The sequence below is a fragment of the Hypomesus nipponensis genome, chromosome 13, assembly GCF_054491055.1.
Source record: "Hypomesus nipponensis isolate SF chromosome 13, ASM5449105v1, whole genome shotgun sequence".
Lineage (NCBI taxonomy): Eukaryota > Metazoa > Chordata > Actinopteri > Osmeriformes > Osmeridae > Hypomesus > Hypomesus nipponensis.
In genome coordinates this window covers 12,710,558-12,730,000 of record NC_140373.1, presented here as the reverse complement: position 1 = coordinate 12,730,000, position 19,443 = coordinate 12,710,558, and the positions used below count along the sequence as shown (strand labels likewise).

Here is a 19,443-nt window from a genome sequence, read left to right as displayed (position 1 = left end):
GGTGTCGCTCGCGGCTGGGATTCGGCGCTCCCACCGCCGCGGCCCGGTTTCGATTCCCGGTCAGGGAACTTTAGGTTCAGTGGAAACCTTTGACCAGCTGCGTAAAGATGACGTGGTCGTCATCTTTGACAGCGAGCAGAGGAAGGCAAGCTCTCCCTGGTGGTCTAGTGGTTAGGATTCGGCGCTCTCACCGCCGCGGCCCGGGTTCGATTCCCGGTCAGGGAACGTGTTTTTTAGACCGCCATCAGAGTCCAAGAAGCTGGAAAAAATCTCTTCATTCTGGTGCCTTGAGAGCCTCTGCTGCATGTTGGGCATAACTGTCTCCAAGGTGGCTTTCGAAGATGCTGTCGACCCCACCTTGAAGCACCCACTCGAAGAGAAAACAGAAGCCTGAGCCCGTCTGGCCTGATGAACCAAGGCGCCGTGGCTTAGTTGGTCAAAGCGCCTGTCTAGTAAACAGGAGATCCTGAGTTCAAATCTCAGCGGTGGCTTTTTTAGGCGCAGGTGTCAGCTCCATTTTGCATCAAAGTCAGGCGTGCAACGGAGACAAAGGTTGCGTGCCACAAGCCGCGCTCTGCGGTTTGAACACACAGCTCACACAGGGACTTGAACGCTGGACCCTCCGATTAAAAGCTTCCCTTGTTTCCTCAAAGTCAGGTACATAAGAGAGACAAAGTTGGCCTGCTTCGTCCCACAGTTGGAACACCCTTCGCCCGAACAGGGACTTGAACCCTGGACCCTCAGATTAAAAGTCTGATGCTCTGCCGACTGAGCTATCCGGGCTCTGGAAAGACAGGAAGCGCTGAGCTTTTCGGGGAACATCTACGCGTACATCTCCTCCACCACACAAACCCCTAAGGATCGTATGGCGAATCCCTGGCAAGCATGCCGGTGCACCTTTGACACAAAGAGCCTCTTTAGACGGTGCTCTCTGCGCACTTTGCGGCGCGACGGTTGCACCTCGGAGGGGCACGTCAGAATGTTGCCTGTTGTGCTCACAAGTAGGCCTCGTGGCGCAACGGTAGCGCGTCTGACTCCAGATCAGAAGGTTGCGTGTTCAAATCACGTCGGGGGTCAGCAGACATTAAGTGTGGCCCTCCATTGGGACAGACGGGTCTTTCTTTCAGGGCGCAGCGGACGCAATGAGGGCCGCCGCTTTTTGCTTAGCTCGCAAAATCAAGCTCTGATCGCTTCCTCAAAGTGAGTCATGCCACCAACACACTTTTCCCAGAAAGGGACATGATGCCGTCAAGGTTGAAAAGGTAGACGTCAAACTGGGAAAGGCCTCGGGGGCTCTGTGGCGCAATGGATAGCGCATTGGACTTCTAGGCAGCGGGAGGAAAAGCCATTCAAAGGTTGTGGGTTCGAGTCCCACCAGAGTCGCTCGCACTTTTTTGCCCAAACTCCCGTCGACGGATCACGGCAAGAGTTATTTGTACGGCCGCCCCTCCTCTTCTTCACGGGAGTGCGGGCACTCGACTCCCAGCATTTCCTTCCATTTTCCGGTCCTATTTCCGTCAAGCGAGGGTCTCTGTGGCGCAATTGGCTAGCGCGTTCGGCTGTTAACCGAAAGGATGGTGGTTCGAGCCCACCCAGGGACGAATGCCTTCTTGTTGGCCTCCGTTGTGGGTCTTGCCTGTGCTACGATGAGCTGTACCGCCGTCGGAGCTGGAAAAACTCTGAAAAATGTACAGCGAGGAAGCGAACGAGTATCCCTAGCAGGTAGTAGCATTGCTACGAGTATTATGCTAGTTTGCTAGGTAACGGAAGCTAACTAAAGCTGGCTAGCTTCCGTTTCGGGAAAATGACTCACTCTGGTGGGAGCGTCGGAAATATTTAGAACTCACGCATCTAAGGGGTTGAGTCTCTCACTGGTGGTGTCGCTCGCGGCTGGGATTCGGCGCTCCCACCGCCGCGGCCCGGTTTCGATTCCCGGTCAGGGAACTTTAGGTTCAGTGGAAACCTTTGACCAGCTGCGTTTTGCAACGTGGTCGTCATCTTTGACAGCGAGCAGAGGAAGGCAAGCTTGGAGGTTGGAGTCCACCCAGGGACGAATGCTATCTTGTCGGCCTCTGTTTTGGGTCTTGCTTGTGTGACAAAGAGCCTATTTAAGTCAACAACCTTTTTTTTCCAAGATAGGAGAGACTTTGTTTCCAAGATGGCCGCAAACAATCTTAAACACCAGCGGAACCTCCATGTTCTCTTTCTTCCCCCTTTTCCTCTGTAAAGATCTGGACTGGTCTCGCTCACGGACAGTGTTAAAAAACAGCAGGCTATGCCCTCGTCATAGCAGGCCCAGACCCTGCCATGATTTATGGAGACGTTTCCCTGCCTACCAGGCGCGCAGCGGTGCTGGTGGTAGCTGTGTGCTTCATCTTCCAGACATTGAATAACAAACGGTGAGGTGATGGATCTTCCTCCTCGGACAGCAGGGTTAGACCATTTGTAGGCTTGTAAATCTGCAACTGTCTCTGTGGTGTTTTGGATTCTAGAAGATTCTAGATGAGTCTCTGTTATAAGTCAGCCCTGCCTTGAGCGTGAACACAGGGTGTTTGGTTCTGGAAAGGAAGGAGGCCTTGGAGAAGTGTTGATCCAGTTTATTATTGTAAAGTCTGTATTGAACCAGTGTTGATTGGAATTGGCAGGGTTTTGGTGATGAGGAGGCTTGTTTGTGAGCTATCCTCTGATTGGATCAAATGTTCACAACCAACTTTTCACAACTTCTGCCAACTGCAAAGTGATAAACACCTGGTGTGTTTGAGAAAGGCTGGGACTTTAAAATGATTGGAAGATGCTCAACCGATCAAGAAAAAAAGAACAACTCAGCATATCAATTGAGCTGCAGTTGTTGGTGTGTTCGTGGCATTAACAGTACAGTACTTATACAGTAAACGATACACAAAACGTGTCAAAATTGTGATACGCCTGGTTTTATTAACCCTGTAACTAACCCTGCATTCTCTCTTTGCGGTATTCATCTTGTTCTCTTTGTCTCTCCATGGTTTCATAAGAGGGAAGGAACAGCGTTATCAAAAAATCCTCTTGTTTGATAGCATGATGTCTGTGTATTTCCAACCACAACATATGTGAAACGTCAAGTGAGCCCCTTATGAGTGAGAGATAGAGATGGGTCGACGGGGGCACAGGGAAAGGTGGGCTCTGCCAAAGTTATAATTTTGATGTCAAGAATCCGCCTGCTGTGCTGTACGAACGCTGAACCCATCAGCTCCAACCTTTAATTTATCAAATTCCATAAACGTGCGTCATTTCATGCACAGCCAGACCTGAAGCAATCGTGCCGGAGCGAAGCAGAGGTGTGTGCATCCCCTCCGACGCTGATCTGGGATCAGCTGTGTGGATGCCCTCCCCAGTGGTTGGGATTGGGGAGTCCTCGAGGCAAGGCTGGCCTGGGATCTGACCCTGAGGGCATTTCGTATGTGGGGCAGCAGAGACAGCAGCACATCTCTCTCGGTTTAGACTGTGTTCCTAGCCCTATAATCACACCCAAATAGCAGGCAATGAGATTATAGCAATTACCAGGTAAAAGCCTGTGATTAAAGTGCTTCTTCATGAAAAGTGTTTGCGATAGGGTCTTCCTATGTGTGTAATGGCTGAGAGGAGGAGGGCTGTGTACAGTATCTCCTGCCAAGGAAAAGTCTTAATTGTTTCCACACCTGAAGCAATCAAAGAGGATCCTGGGTGTTTTTGTAATAGGCCCAGACAAATAATTTAATGGGTTTGATTGAAATGTGTCATGGAATACAACATTATCGACAGATAACCATCTCTGACACTCGTGTTATGGTTTCTGTGGACATGCTGGCTGGGATTACATCTCTGAGGTGGAGCGAAGCCACAAGCTACCTCATGTAAGACATGAGTTCTCAAAACACCACCACCCGTTGACACACACACACATACATACTTTGGAAGAAACAAAGACACACACACACACACAGACACACACACACAAAGACACATATGCAAACACACACACATCAGTTACAATTTAATTTGTCTCTTACACAGACAATAGAATCATTGATTGTGATGTGGCCCAAAGAACCAAAGAACAACCTTGCCAACAAAACAAAAACCTTGGGTGAATGCCTGCCAATTCCCTGGCATCTGACGTGCCCTGCACTACCCTTGCAGAGACAAGCGGCCAGCTGGAGGGTTACAGCAGACGACTGGCTGGGCTGAGGTGTTTAAACAGAGCAGGAGGGTTGAACTGGGGAATTCTGGGATTTTGTGTTTCCATGTGAACTTTCTCTTCACTTACTGGTGACCTTTTTCAAATGCCACTTGTTGCAACACACTCAAGATGTTCGGAAGGAAAAGTGTGTGTGTGTGGCCTCACATACTAGGTGTTTGCATTTGGTACATGCCCACTTCTGTTCCGCCCGACAAGCCCTGAAATTGACTGTCATCCGACTCTCTTTGACAGATGATAGGAGAGTGAAATTCAAATTTTCCACTGTCAAGCTGATTAAAAAGCAAAATGAGCCCTGTGGCCCCAGATGAGACAGACATGTGATGGGCCTGTCGTTTCTCCCTCCTCCTAGGTAAACATATCATTTCACGCCTGGTTTCTCTTCTTGCTCTCATCTTCTGCCACAGTCTTATGAAGGTGCTGCCTGCTAAGCTTGCAGAAGACAGACAGACAGACAGACAGACAGACAGACAGACAGACAGACAGACAGACAGACAGACATTCAGACAGGTAGGAGAGACATACAGTACCAGTCAAAAGTTTGGACACATTTTCCCATTTAATTACTGTACGTGATAAATGACTGCATTATAATTAGCGATCTAATGAGCAAATATGAAGACTAAAATAACAACGAATGAACAAGTTTAGAATTTGGGCTAAAAAGTTAGACTTCTTTCTGTGTTTGTGTTTGGCAGTCCACAGGTACATTTCATTTCATGGGGCAAAGATAAAAAAAAAAAATTCAGCTTTTTGTCTGCCTTCTTGTTGCATTCCTCTAACAACAAACTTACTTGCTGACACCAATGTCTGTCGTTATTTTACTACAGCAGTACGCCTGCATAGACAGGAGATTTCACAACACTACAACAACATTTATTGACACATTGCAAGCAGCGTGAAAAGTTTGGGAGATGCAAAAATCGAGTATCAAGTTTGCTGACAAGCCTTTTTGAAAGTCTTCCATTTCAGTGTCAGATTTCCACTGTTATTTTGACACGCCGGTGCTGTAACTGCACTCCATGTCCAAGACAGTGGTCTGGGAAATGCTCTTTAGGCAGTTTACGAGTGACATGAAGCGGATCAAATTAAGCTATTTGAATCAATGCTTTAGATGAAAATGTGCTCCTGTGTATTGTGGGTCTCCAGTAACATTGCATTGTCCAGGTTTTGTGTTCTCCTGAATGGGGGTTCGATCTGCGGTTGTTTCCTGGGGTTGAAGGGGTTAACTGTTCGAGGTTGGCAATCTGTCTCCCTGTGTTGTGCCGCTGTCAGTGGGTGGGAATAGGTTTAGGTTTAGACCGGGGGAGGAGGCGTGTGTGTGTGTGTGTGTGGTTTGTAGGGGAGGGGGGAGAGGGGGGAGGCAGGCAGGCGGGCTGTTCAAGCTCGTTTCGTGTTTTCCTTTTGCTAGTCAGTTCCCTCCTCTGCCTCTCCCTTCTTCTTTCCCTCCTTCCCTCCTCATATCTGCTCCTCTCAGGGTCAGGTAGCACACACACACACATACCAGCGCGCTTGCACACGCACACCTCCCAAGCTTTCACACACGTACAGACACACGCGCGCGCACACACACACACACACATAGACAGACACACACACACGTCCCTCACTTCCTCCCCAGAGAGCAGTGGAGGCAGACAGGATGGGCCGAGGCTCCTCTCAGAGAGAGTGGTGAGGATGGAGAAGAGAGTGTGTGTGATCCAGACTGACTTCCACCAGTACAGACCCATCATCGCCATCCCCAGCAAGCCCCTGGCACACGTAAGAACGGTTGCTCACTACATCTGACGCTCTCTTTTTCTCTGTCTGTCTCTTTGTCTGTCTCCATCTCTCTCTCCCTCTCTCTCCCTCTCTCTCTCTCTCTCTCTCTCTCTCTCTCTCTCTCTCTCTCTCTCTCTCTCTCTCTCTCTCTCTCTCTCTCTCTCTCTCTCTCTTTGTCTGTGCCTCTCTAGATCTCTATCTCTTTCTCCCTCCTTTTTTCTGTTCAGCTCTCCCTCTTCTTCTCCTTCTCTCTCTGTCTCTCTTTCTCTCACCCCCTTCTCTCTCTTTCTCTCTCTTCCTTTGTCTCTAATGTATCCTTGTCCTGTATCTGTTATCTTCCCCCTGTTTAGCAGTTTGTGTGTGTGTAAGTGTCTATGTAAGTGACTGTGCATCCTGCAGGGGGAGTAAGTGGGTAAGTGACTGGTTGACTGACTGGCTGGCTGACTGGCTGGCTGGAGGAGTGTGGATCCATGCACACAGAAACTTTAGTGCAATTTGTTTTGCTTGTTGACCTGGTCACTGTTGGGCTGGTCTCTAAAGCAGATGTCTTCAACCCTGGTCCTTAGGGGACCCCCTGCCCTACATGTTTGATATATTTCCCTGCTCCAACACACCCAATAATCAGGCTTCGATAAATACCCATTCATTTGAATCAGGTGTGTTGGCGCAGGGAAACATCTAAAACATGTAGGGCAGGGGGTCCCTGAGGACCAGGGTTGAAGACCTCTGCTCTATAGTAAAGACATTCCTAGACCACTTAGTGTTTGTCCAGTTAAGACCAGTTTATTGGATTGACAGACCACATGCACACACACACGCCGGCTGGAGAACAATGCCAACCCAGTGCTGTAGTCGGTTGAATTAAGGAGTGCCTGGTATCTTGAGGTCTATAATAGATGACATCAGCCATGGCAGACCATGAGGGCTCTGATAGCTGGTTAGATCTTCCAGCTCCTCTTCCTCTGTCTCTCTGCACCGACATTGCTCTATGGGTTTAATTAATACCTGTATTCTTTCCTGCCCTAACTCCAACCCTAGTCATTGTCCTAGTTCTAGCCTTGGCTTAGGCCCTGGCATTGCCCTGCCTCTGCTCAAGCCTCACTGCCGTTGCCCTTGCTTCAGCCTCCCTGCCCCAACCCTAGCCCCCAGGCTGGCCTCCAGCTGAACTCTGGGCCGGGGTCAGGATGTGAGCACAGAGAAGCCTTGATCATCAGAGCGCCTCACATCCAGGCCTTTGACAGGGCTGTGACAGGGCTAGTTCAGGGCGCCGACCCAGGAAGACAGCGCACGGTTTTAGCCTGGTGGCCCAGGTCCTGCCCAGACCCCCCCGGTTGGCTTTCACTGTCATAAAACGTGTAGACATGGTGGGTGGAGGAGAGGTGCACCTCTGTCAGTCTTCGAATATGATTTGCTCGCTTTGGAACAACGCTGGCGCGACCGTGGCGACCGGAGCGGAATGTTCTGTGGGCATACTTCCTGGGTTTGTTGTCAGGCGGTGTGGGTCGTTGGTAAAGGAACATTCCGTGCGTTTTGTGGAGGGGTGCCTCTGCAGGCGTGAGAGGAGATGACACACGGCTGTTAGGACATCGAGCCGAAGCTGTGATCACTGAGCTGCTGCCCCTGTACAGCCACACACCCACCTGGAATGACAGGAATGACGGGGGTGGGGGTCAGGGGAGGGGGACTCGGGAAGTCCCTTGTCTGTCTGGAGAAAGGGTGGTTTGGGATAATGAGCAGGACTGTGACTGAGACTTGGAGAGAGAGAGAGAGAGAGAGAGAGAGAGAGAGAGAGAGAGAGAGAGAGAGAGAGAGAGAGAGAGAGAGAGACGGGAGGGTTTTTTGGGATTCTTCATATTCTTGGGGGAAACCATTAAAATACAGGATTTATCGATCTTTACATACGATGGAAAGTTACGTTTACGAGGAGCAATATGCGGATTACCGTCCACAAACCAAATCTCTCTCTCCTTCTTCTTTTCCTTTTCTGTCTCCCCCCTCTATCTTTCACTTTGACAGTTGACTACTTACATTTAGGGCTTCCGCCTCAACTCAAAACAGGAACACTTTGCACGACAATACGTCTTGTTCGTCGTCCACAGAGCCTCTGTGCAGGGACAAAGAGCAAAGTTTCCTTGCGGTTAACAGAAACATACCCCCCAACAATACCGCTGGCTTACAAAGTGGAGCCCTGTGATTATGCCAGAGGTGAACCATTGACGTGTCACATTCAATATCCATCCCCCCCCACCCGCCCCTCCCTGGAGCTATTGATGTTTGTGACGTGCAGAGTGATGTTGAGTGCTGTGATAAATCCTGCAGACAGAGAGAGCTGTGTGTGTTCAGCTGACGGCTTTAGCCGAGGGAAGTTCAGGTGTGTATCACATCACCTTTGGTTCAAACACACACACCTTTAAATCATCTTCAGACAAGGCAGCCATTACAGGCAGGCTCCGAACAGAGTGCCTTCCTGGAGCCTCTTTCAGACTTCATCAGCAATGAAGTGACGTTGTCTCAGGCTCCCAGTCAAGGTTAAGTTAGAGTTGAGCTAATGACACTGAAAGCTGCTCGCACTCAAGCTGCAACAGGTTTTCCATTTGTGTTTCTGTGTGTGTGTGTTTGTGTGAGTATGTGTAAGAGAGAGAGAGAGAGAGAGAGAGAGAGAGAGAGAGAGAGAGAGAGAGAGAGAGAGAGAGGGTGTCCATGTGTGTGAGTGTGCGGGTTTGTATGTGTTTGTGTGTGAGAGAGTGCCTATGTGCTTGTGTGTGTGCGTTTATCTTTTATACAGCTTTGGTTCGCAATTTTTGAGTTAGCCCAAGCTGGAAAATTAGTTCACATCTGTTTTTGCAGGCAGACAAACTGCAAATTCATGCTTTTGTAGCCTTGCCAGGATCACTTGTAGAATCTTGTTAGGGGAGGAGAGAAAATAAGACAAGATTGATTGACTCTGGTGCATTGTAAATGTCTAGATCAGGTCTGCCAGACACATTAATAGACATTAGCATGTAGGTCAAGGCCATAGGCCAAATAAACTGCCATCGATTGAAATTGTAAGTACATGGAAGAGAAAAGAGTATTGTTTGAGATGTGTGTGGATAAGAACAGCAGAGAGTGATGGATGAATGGATGGATGACCACAAACCTTATCTCATGCTTGTGGAAACCTGTCTGTGGGTCTGGTCTGTGGATCTATCTGCCTATATGTCTGTCTGTCTGTCTGTCTGTCTGTCTCTCTGTCTCTCTGTCTCTCTCTCTCTCTCTCTCTCTCTCTCTCTCTCTCTCTCTCTCTCTCTCTCTCTCTTTCTCTCTCAACATTAAGAGGTGGATGAAGACACAGACCAGGGCCTCAGTACATCACACCCTGAGCAGCTTTACTGCCTCTCCCCCCCAGCTCCCTCCTCCACCAGAGCACCCCAGCATCTGGATGACCTGGGAACTCTGAACCCCTGGCCCTCTACTGTACCTGAAACTCCCATCACACGGTCAGCCCCCTGGATGAACTTTGACCTGTGACCCCCGGCCCTGTGTGCCAGGTACTGGAGACGGAGCTCCCATCCCACTGTCGAGCCCTGGGGGGGCCAGGGCAGCTGGAGATGAAGCAGAACCCAGGAGGGGATCAGGAAGGGGGAAGAGGTCCCAGTGTATATCTGATAGTCTGACAGGGCTGTAACATCTCGCCAGCGCCGGGCGTTTGATAAGCCCTCCTGAGGTGTGGATGTACTGGAACACTTGGGAGGATAAACACACCTCCGCCAGCTCTGTCTGGGGTTGTCTGTTCGCACGCCCACCGCCCCGTTCTCCCTCCTGTCAGCAGCTGAGGGCTGAGCCCCAGCCAAACAGTACAGTAGAGTCTGTGGTATTCTGCTGTACAATCACTTAGACGGTAGAATCTGTGGCATTCTACTATGCAGTCACCTAGACAGTAGAGTCTGTGGTATCCTACTGTACGATCACCTAGACAGTAGAGTGTGTGGTGTTCTCCTGCACAATCACCTTAACGGTAGAGAATCCGGTCCTCTATTGTACAGACAGTAGAGATATACTGTAGTACTGTACAGCTTTTACTGGACTGCTTTGCTTTCTCACTCCTCAGGCTTCAGAAGGGGAGCTGGGGACAAAGTCAGCAGAGGAATTTAATATTATTTTAGATAGAGAGAAGAAAGCGAGAGACTTAGAGATTGAAAGGGAAACGTGTCGAAAGGCAGCCAGTCTGGGGTGTGTGTGTGAGTGTGTTGTTAGTGGGTGCACGCCTATCCATGTGTATGGCTGTGCGTGCTGGGGCCGAGGAAGAGGGTAGGCTGCATGGGACTGTGTGTGTGTGTGTGTCGAGTTTAGGAAGAGGGGGGGGGGGGGTGGTGGTCCAGACTCCAGACAGACGAGCACGCCAGCCGGGCTGAACTCGCTGGATCTGTGTGTGTGTGTGTTACTCCAGGTTGCGTCTCTGTCGCTGCAGCAGAGCGCCCAGGCAGACGAGGCAGGGATGAGGGAGAGAGAGGAGCTGAGGAGAGCCTTGGAGCAGAGCGAGAGGCTGCTCTCCAAGGTCCGGGACCTGGAGGAGCTCAACACCCAACTCAGCAAGGAGAAGAACGACCTGGCCAGCAAACACCGGGCTGTGAGTCTGCTCCCAGCCTCGCCTCGTCTTCTACCTTCTACCATCTCTCTGCTGTTTCTCTCTGTCTCTGTCTCTCTGTCTGTCTGTCTCTCTCTCTCTCTCTCTCTCTCTCTCTCTCTCTCTCTCTCTCTCTCTCTCTGTCTGTCGCTCTCAATGTATCTCCCCCCTCTTTATCTCCCTCCCTCTCTTTCACTTACATTCTCTCCGTCTCTCTCTCTCTCCATCCTTCTTAACCCATGTGTTGCCATGTGTTAGTTGAGTTCCAAAGAGATCTATTTCGGCATGTGGATAAAGCATGATAGATGATGACAGTCTTCTTCAGAGAGAGAGAGACAGAGAGAGAGAGAGAGGGAGGAGATGGAGAGGAGGCCATTTCATGTGATGTGATCTTTTCATGTGTGTGTGTGTTTGCGTGCGTATGTGTGTGTGTGTTTGCATGTGTGTGTTTTATGAGGACTTTTAACAACAGGAGTGATTGACATGCAGTATACAGTTCCAAAGCCCCAGGCTGGCTAGCTGGTGATTGATTGGTTAACCACCAGGAGAATTATATGAGAGGACACACCCCCTTTTGTTTGTAAAAACACCCTACAGTTGGAGGCTGGGGGAGGCTGGGGGATATTGGGAGAGGCTTGGTGTGTTTGGGGGAGGCTTGGAGAGGCTGGGGAGGCAGTGGGAGGGTTGGGGAGGCTAGGGGAGGCTGGTAGAGTCTGGGGAAGGCTAGTAGAGGCTGGGGGAGGCTGGTAGAGGCTGAGGGAGGCTGTTAGAGCCTGGTATAGGCTGGGGGAGGCTGGTAGAGGCTGGGGGAGGGGGAATGACAGGATGACTGACTGTCATCCCTTACTTTATTGTTTCATCTGTCTTTGGCAGCAAAGCGATTCTGTGAGATTAACGGAGGTTTTGAAGATAAACACAGCACACAGGCTGAACACAAATCAAAACCAGGCATCAAACGGGTTGTCCCTCTGCTGCTGTAGGTTACACAGAGAGGTTAGGATGAAGGAGGAGGCAGGCTGGGATTTACTGTGACAGGCCAGGGGAGAGAGGAGGGGAGGGGAGGGGAGGGGAAGAGAGAAGGGAGGAGAGGAGAAGGCAGAGGGGACAGGGGAAAGAGGAGAGAGGAGAGGGGAGTGGATACGAGAAGAGGGACGGAGGAATAAAGAAGAGCAGTGCCAAATGGAGGGGAGGAGAGAAGAGCAGAAGGGGCAAGAGAGGAGTGGAGGACAAAGGAGAGGAGAAAGGAGAGGAGACGAGAGGGACGAGGAGAGGAGAGCACACTGGAAAGGGGATCGAGGGAGGGGGTTGCCAGTGTTTTCAGAGAATGTTCCAGACCTGCCCTGGGGGATTTGGTCATGGCTGATGCTGAGTGCCTTAGCAGACCTGTCCATCTGTAGCCAGGAAACTCATGAAACACCCCACTTTATGTTCACCAGACTCCTGCAGATTGAAGGTCCTCAATGCAGAGCCATACTGAAGACTCCAAATATCCAGCCATACCATGATTATCCAAACAATGACAAACTCTCAATGTTCAGTTAATGGGGATGGGCATAGCTCAGTTGTTGCGCATTTGACTGCAAATCTGGCCAATTCAAACTTCTCTCTGTATGTCTGTACATTGATTGTGAAATTCCCATGTTTGCGTTCGGTTAGATTTATTCGTCAAAGTACTTTTCACAATATAATTACTTCTGTCTATGTGAATTGGCAGTACAAGTACTGGCAGAGGGATCAAGCTGTGGCAGGTTGGGTTTTGATTGGTCTGTCTGTGTTGACTCTGATTGGTCAGGAATGTGACCTGTTGTCAGAGCAGCTCTGCTGGTCCCAGGAGCACTTCCAGGTTTCCAGCTTGCCCCTCTCATCATCATCCTCTAGTTTTCCGACGTTGGAACAGCAGGGACACGTGCAGGCACACACACATACACACACCGACACATACACACACATATACACACACACACACACTCTTACGTACGCACACACACAAACACACACACACACGCACACATACACAGATACACACACACAACTCGAAGCACACACACTTATGCACGCGCACTCTTACACACACTCTTACACAACGACCCACACACATACACTCTTACAAGCACACACGCACGCACATCATCTGATCTGTGACCAAGGAATGATGCATTCCTCTTTCCTAATCACCCATACCTCCCTACTCTGGTCATCATGATGTGTGTGTGTGTGTGTGTGTGTGTGTGCATGCATGTCACATTGTTCATTGTCCTCAGAATTCAATGTACAAAGTGAAGCTCTCTATTTCTACTCTGTAAACTTCCCATAAACTCTTAAACACGAACACCTTGAATTACTAGAGTTGTAAAAGAATGTTGTGAACCCGCAGGAGGCAGAGAAGGTTCCAGACTAGAGCTCCTCCTGGACTGTCCTTTACTAACCCAGCAAACGGAGCAGTTAGATCACCCTTCAATTACTGCTAATGGGAAATGAATTGAGTACTTCTCCAGAGCGGTCCAGATGCCCTTGTTAAACATGTGGAAAGATGATTTTCGTCTGGGCAGGCCTGGAGAGACTCTGGGGCCAAGGCAGCAAGCTCTCTGTGGAGGGAGGGAGGTGAAGGAGGGAGGTGGAGGGAGGAGGAGGAATCAACAAAAATGCAGCAAGCTTTCTGAAGGAGGGAGGGAGCAAGGGGAGGAGGGTGGTGGAGGAGGAGAAGGAGAAGAGGAGGAGGAGGAACAGACGAGGACAGCTGTGGTGTGAAGGAGGTAGAAGAGAGGGGAGGAGGACCAGAAGGGAGAACATGCACGTTTGGCAAACGAGGAAGAAGGAAGGGAGGAGGAAGGGTGAAAGAACAGGGAGCAGACGGAGATGAGTTCAGCAAGGCTGACATGGGAGAGACAGGGGGAGGGTTTCGGACGGTGAGAGGGTGAGAGGTGGTGCGGCAGGAGGGTGAGAGGGTGAGAGGTGGAGCTGTAGGAAGAGAGGAGCGTGCCTCTGTTTGTATTCCTACCTTGCTGTGGACCTGTGTTCAGCTCACAACTGAGCTCACAACACAATCACCTTCCCAACAATGTTCTGAAGCACACCTCCCAAGTTCACCTCTCACCTCTGTGATTGAGAGGAATGTCTCACTTCAGCCAGTAAGTTCAAGTAAGCTCTACACAATATTATTTCTTCTACTCACCGGAGCAGAAGCGATTCAGAGTCCGAGATTCGATGAGAATCTCCCTGTATCACGCCTTTATATAATCCATAATCCATCTGACCTTGTGATCTCTCATTGGCTCAGTGAGATGATGTGGATGGTGTTGGTTTTGGATTGGAGTTGTGATGGGAGGCAGTCTGGGCTGGTCCAGTCTGTCGGGCCCGTGGGACACTGTATGAACCTCTTGTCTGCTGCCCAGAGAAGAATTCTGACCACAACATCCAAAATAAAACTATGTAGATTTCTGAGAAGATGTTTTGTTACAAGTGTTTTTTTTGTTTTTGTTTAGGCCTGAATGACTTCCTCTCTTTCTCTCTCAACTCTCGCCCTCTACCCCCCTACCCCCCTCTCTCTCATTCTCCACCTTCTCTCTCACCCCACCTCTTTCCCTCTCTCTCTGTCTCCTGAGTAATTGGTCGCATTCTTATCCACCCTCACTTGGCTGAGCACAGTGGACAGCCATGTTGGCAAGATTTCTTACGAAACCTTTTGGTAGAGAGGTCGTTCAGGTTTTACTGACAGAAAAAGGGATTTTAGGGGAGTTTCTGTACGTCCGGTACATCCAGAAGCACATTCTTATCTCACAGACCTCAGCCAATTTGGAACATTAAGTTCAGGCTCTCAACCTCCAAAACGTCCACTGAGTTGGTGAAGACGTTTCTAATGGAATCAAAAGTGAAGATACTACCGTCACTAAATAATGACTGGCTCAAATGACAGACCTGATTAAATAACGGCCTGTTTTACAGTACCAGTCAAAAGTACACACACACAAAAACACACACACACAAACAGATATACACACACACATACACACACACAAGCAAAACACAGGTTGGCAAAGTATCATGTCGTTCACATCACGTAGTACCAGTCAAAGGTTTGGACACATTTTCCCATTCCATGTGTCCAAACTTTTGACTGGTACTGTACATGTCAACAGCCTTGCTCAGTCTGGTCCTCATGCTGAGTCCAGTCCTTGTCCTCACTCCAACAACTCATTCAGGGAAAGTCATCGTCCCTTGAACGTAAAGCACAACGCTGTCCTCTGTCCCAGGAGGGAAGAATGCCTCTTGTCACCCCCGTGTGGGCGTGGGCACACAGCTCCTTTATGCTGCGCGGAGAGAAGAAGAAGATCGAAGGTTAGGTTTGACCGCTGGGAACATTGCCTTGCTCTGCCATCCCTGCTCTGTTTACGGTGGACGGCTTGGATAGCGCACGGCTTGTGTTACCCAGAGGAGGAACCGTATTCGGAGACAAGGCTTTCACAGGGCCTGATATTGGACCCCCCTCCGCCGTCCCTCGGGACCCCTGGTCGCCGGGAGGAGGAGACACCTGCTTCGCGAGGGGAGAAGGAGAGGAGGGAGGTGGGTGGGTGGGTGGGTGGGTGGGGGAGGGGGGGGTTAAAGGAGGGTGGAAATGGAGAGAGGAGGAGAGAGAGAGAGGCCAAGAGAGAGAGAGAGGCAGAGAGAGAGAAAAAGAGAGAGAGAGAGAGAGAGAGAGAGAGAGAGAGAGAGAGAGAGAAGAGAGAGAGAGAGAGAGAGAGAGAGAGAGAGAGAGAGAGAGAGAGAGAGAGAGAGAGAGAGAGAGAGAGGGAGGAGAGGAGGTGGTTGTTATGTCGGGAGAGCAGTCAGGAGCAAGACAGAACAGAGGGTCCCTGTGTGCCCCTGCGGACGAGAGGACGAGCCGGGGAGACGAGAGGAGTCAGAGGAGAGAGGGGGAGGAATGTTTGGGTTACAGTAGCAGCCGACGGGAGTCCGAGCTGGGACAACACAAGCGCGGTAGAGAAAGAGAAAGGGCGTCGATGCGAAGAGTTAAGCTTGAGTTGAGATAAAAGAGCAGCAGACAAGGTGTGTGGCTTTGACAGAGGCAGAACAAAAGAGAGAGAGAGAGAGGGCAGAGAGAGAGAGAGGGCAGAGAGAGAGAGGGAGAGAGGGCAGAAAGAAGGGGGGGCACCAGAGAGAAGTGAAGACAGGTAGAAAAAGCCCCAGAGCTCTCGGAACTCTGCTGACTGCTGTTATGGTGGAACACCAGGGTTGTAAATGACTACTTTCTCTCCGGAACCCAGGAAGAAACACCTTCAGAACAGCTGTGAGCCTCTCCAGGAAGCAGGCAGAGCACAGATCTTTTGCACTCCCCGGGTACCGCATAGTAGCTGCTGGAGTGCAGGGGCCCTGGGTAGAGGCGCTGGGTGTTACATACCCCAGCCAAGAAGGGAAGAGACAGGTGGGGAAGCGAGAGGGAAGGAAAGAAGGAGAGAGAGAGAGAGAGAGAGAGAGAGAGAGACAGAGAGAGAGAGAGAGAGAGAGAGAGAGAGAGAGAGAGAGAGAGAGAGAGAGAGAGAGAGAGAGAGAGAGAGAGAGGACACAGGTGGAGGCAGCAAACAGGAGTCTAGGGCGTGTCTGAGGAAGAGATGTCTCTGAGGCTGAGAGTGAGGCACCACTCCCTCTCTGATGACTCGGAGGAGGCCAACGGGAACCAGCTGGAACCGGAAGCGACAGCGGAAACAGAACTGGACGACCTCGACTGGGATAGCTTTAGCACCGCACTGGAACACAGGCTGGCAGCCGTGGGTATAACATGACTGTGTGTGTGAGGGAATTTGTGTGTGTGTGTGCGTGTGTATGGTTGTGTGAGTGTACGTGTGTGGTAAATGCAACTTAAGCACATTTATGGCATTGAAACCTGATGGAAAACGTTTTGTGGGAGGCATTTTGGAAATGCCCACATGCAGAACTTGGGTATGCTTGTTCCAGATGTTTTCACCATGATGTCTGGTGAATAAGAACATTATTGAGATTATAGGACCAGACTCCGAGTCTCTCTCTCTCTCTCTCTCTCTCTCTCTCTCTCTCTCTCTCTCTCTCTCTCTCTCTCTCTCTCTCTCTCTCTCTCTCTCTCTCTCTCTCTCTCTCTCTCTCTCTATTTCTCTCTCCCTATCTCTCTGTGTCTCTCTCTTTCTCTGTCTGTCTCTCAGTCTCTCTCTCTTTCCTGTTATGGGCTGCTGTTAACGAAGCAGTGTTCCTGTGCAGAACTGGCTTATCAAGTCCTTCTTTTTATGGCTCTCGATGCGTCACCGAGATGCCACTGCAGCGGGTATTAAAGAGGGGGTTTGGAGCGGAGACTCTCTGGTGAACGATGACTGTGGGAGTCTGTTGTCAGATGCTGGGCAGGTTTGGGGGTCTCTTTGCCTGTCTGTACCTTTCGCACCTCAACTCCTCAACCTCGTCTAAATCCTTCTCTCCCTCCTCCTCCTGTAAGTCCCTTTTTTCGGATCTTCCATTCGCCTCTCTCTCTTTCTGTCTTTCTCTATCTCTATTGGTCGCACTCTCTTTCTCTCGTTCTTTCTCTTTCCCCATCTCTCCCTCTCTTCGTCCCCCCCGAACACCCCCCCTCTCCCCTCCCACAGTCCAGTCTGACCCCCTCTCTCCCTCTCTGGGCCCTCCAGGGGCAGGAGAGCTCCCAGGAGTCGGAGCAGCGCTGTGCCCAGCTGGATAAGGCCCGGCGCGGGCTGGAGCTGCAAGTGTCCGGCCTCTCAGAGCGACTGGAGGAGGAGGAGGCGTGCTCGGCCCAGCTGGCCCTGCAGCGAGACAGGCTGGAGGCCGAGTGCGACAGCCTTCGGCGGGACCTGGACGACCTGGAGAACGCTCTCACCACCACCGAGAGAGACAAGCAGGTAGGAGGGGGTGAGAGGGGGCGAGGAGAGAGAAAGAGGGAGGATGGCAAGGAGATACAGAGGGAAGGAGGGTCGGGAGAAAGATGGAGCGAGAGAGAGGGAGGGATGGGGGCAAGTAGAAAGAGGGAGAGGGGGAGGGAGAGGGAGAGGGAGAGGGAGAGGGAGAGAGAGAGAGAGAGAGAGAGAGAGAGAGAGAGGGAGGGAGGGAGGGAGGGAGGGAGGGAGGGAGGGAGGGAGGGAGGGAGGGAGGGAGGGAGGGAGGGAGGGAGGGAGGGAGGGAGGGAGGGAGGGAGGGAAAGTGGGAGAGGGAGAGAGAGAGAGAGAGAGAGAGAGAGAGAGAGAGAGAGAGAGAGAGAGAGAGAGAGAGAGAGAGAGAGAGAGAGAGAGAGAGAGAGAGAGAGGGGAAGAGGAGAAAGAGAAGGGCGAGGCTGACAGTGTTTCCATGCACCCACAGTCATATTTTAGACAGCAACGTGTTTAACACAGACTGCATAGTGCCCTTCAGGTGCAATCAATACAACCAGGCTTGTCCCTGCTTGAGCTAGTTTCCTATTGCCCCAGAGTAACATTTCCGACGTGCAACATTTCCCAAACACGGAGCACTTTAAGTACACATCATGTGTATGCCATGTTGAACTTTCTTCTGCGACCTGGAGACTCAGGTTCAAATAGTAGCTGAGCTGACATCTTCTGTTACTGAGCTTTATCTATTTAATTGAGGCGGTATTAAAGGATTTAGATTCTATCTTTGTGAAGGAATGCTTGAAGACTGTGCCTCATTTCACAGCACCGTGGTCTGAAGTCTCTTAAAGCTGGGCAGTGTCACTTTTATTCAGCGTGCTGGTAAGAGACGATTAACCTGGATTCAGTCATGTCAAATGCTGAATATGCAGGGAGAAATATGTCCCAGCTGCTGGATGGGTGGCTTTTGTTGGGTCTAGTATGCGGCAGAATGAGTTGAAACTGGTAGTGTTGGTTACTGCAAGACCAGGCTGGTCTCTGGAAACACTGCCCTTTTTCACGGGAGCTTCATTTGAATGTCATGTTTGTGGTACTTGTTGTCATAGCAGTGGTATTGTAGAGTACTTGAAATATTGTGCATGTGTGTTTGTTTGATCCGCAAAAAGGGCACTGGGGTTGTGTGACATCATGTTTTATGACGGATCTTCTCCCTTTACTCCTGTCATCTCCTCCCCTCTTCTTTCCTTTCCTTTCCCCTTTCCTCCCCTTTCCTTTCCTCTCCTCTCCTGTCCTCTCTTTCCCTGCCCTGTTAATATTTCGCTTTGATGTCTATGCGAAAGAGTTGGAGTATAGTCAAGTGTCAGGTCATAAAAGGGAGAATTGGTTTACGGTGTGGCCGTCTTCAAGATGAACAGATGAATTCAACACAAGCCCTCATGATGAGTTCAGAAGCGGTGAAGTCTGACATGTGAAGACCCGACGCTCCCTGATGTGCTTCTTCTGCCTCTCCATGTTTTTAAATGGTTTTGTTCTCTCTTGTCCTTGGCCTTCCATCCTCTCTCCCCTCTCTCGGTCTCCCCTTCTCGCTCCCTCACTCCCTTTTCCTCTTTTCTTCATCCTCCTCTCTCTCTCTCCCTCTACATCTCTGTGTACCCCTCTTTCTGTATCTCTCTCTCCCTCTGTGTCCCTCGCCCGCTCTCTCTGCATCCCTCTCTCCTCTCTATCTCTCCCTCCCTCCATCTCTCTACCTCTCTCTCTGGCCCTCTCTCTGTGTCTCCCTCCCTCTCTGCACCCCTCCTTCCTGTCTTCCCTCCCCCCCTCCCTCCCAGTCCTCGGACAGCGCTGTGAAGAGGCTGGCGGAGGAGCTGTCTCAGAGGAACGAGGCGGCCCAGAAGCTCCAGACAGAGAAGGAGCACCTGGCGGAGCTAAGCCAGGTGAGAGCACACGCCGCGACCCCTGACCTGTCAGGGGGGTCAAGGGTCAAATGTGTTGTCCTTCGGGATTGGGGACGCGACAGGGTTCGGTGACCCCCT

General features: G+C 50.7%; 1 protein-coding gene and 6 non-coding genes across 10 annotated transcripts in view; 6 read left to right on the top strand and 1 right to left on the bottom strand.

Moving 5' to 3' along the window:
* Nucleotides 1–153: 153 nt before the first annotated feature.
* trnae-cuc (transfer RNA glutamic acid (anticodon CUC)) lies at nucleotides 154–225 on the top strand. The gene has a single exon. It is a non-coding gene; the product is annotated as a tRNA-Glu (tRNA).
* A 192-nt stretch (nucleotides 226–417) lies between these two features.
* trnat-agu (transfer RNA threonine (anticodon AGU)) lies at nucleotides 418–491 on the top strand. The gene has a single exon. It is a non-coding gene; the product is annotated as a tRNA-Thr (tRNA).
* A 219-nt stretch (nucleotides 492–710) lies between these two features.
* trnak-uuu (transfer RNA lysine (anticodon UUU)) lies at nucleotides 711–783 on the bottom strand. Its single transcript has one exon. It is a non-coding gene; the product is annotated as a tRNA-Lys (tRNA).
* Nucleotides 784–1,004: 221 nt separating this feature from the next.
* trnaw-cca (transfer RNA tryptophan (anticodon CCA)) lies at nucleotides 1,005–1,077 on the top strand. The gene has a single exon. It is a non-coding gene; the product is annotated as a tRNA-Trp (tRNA).
* A 214-nt stretch (nucleotides 1,078–1,291) lies between these two features.
* trnar-ucu (transfer RNA arginine (anticodon UCU)) lies at nucleotides 1,292–1,383 on the top strand. Its single transcript is given in 2 exon segments — nucleotides 1,292–1,328; nucleotides 1,348–1,383. It is a non-coding gene; the product is annotated as a tRNA-Arg (tRNA).
* Nucleotides 1,384–1,527: 144 nt separating this feature from the next.
* trnan-guu (transfer RNA asparagine (anticodon GUU)) lies at nucleotides 1,528–1,601 on the top strand. Its single transcript has one exon. It is a non-coding gene; the product is annotated as a tRNA-Asn (tRNA).
* Nucleotides 1,602–5,864: 4,263 nt separating this feature from the next.
* Nucleotides 5,865–19,443, top strand: part of LOC146260096 (putative uncharacterized protein MYH16) — a 33,671-nt gene continuing 20,092 nt past the window's right edge. The window contains exons 1-4 of one of the 4 annotated variants that reach the window (XR_014729601.1): nucleotides 5,865–5,974; nucleotides 10,404–10,583; nucleotides 17,222–17,449; nucleotides 19,240–19,344. Coding sequence is in view for 3 of the 4 variants with exons in the window: in XM_084670946.1 (XP_084527072.1) it covers nucleotides 5,891–5,974; nucleotides 10,404–10,583; nucleotides 17,222–17,449; nucleotides 19,240–19,344 (597 nt within the window). In the remaining variant the exon portion in view is untranslated. Of the gene's footprint in view, nucleotides 5,975–10,403; nucleotides 10,584–15,352; nucleotides 16,343–17,221; nucleotides 17,450–19,239; nucleotides 19,345–19,443 lie in introns of those variants that run through there. The other 3 variants (XM_084670946.1, XM_084670948.1, XM_084670947.1) reach the window with 3 other exon arrangements.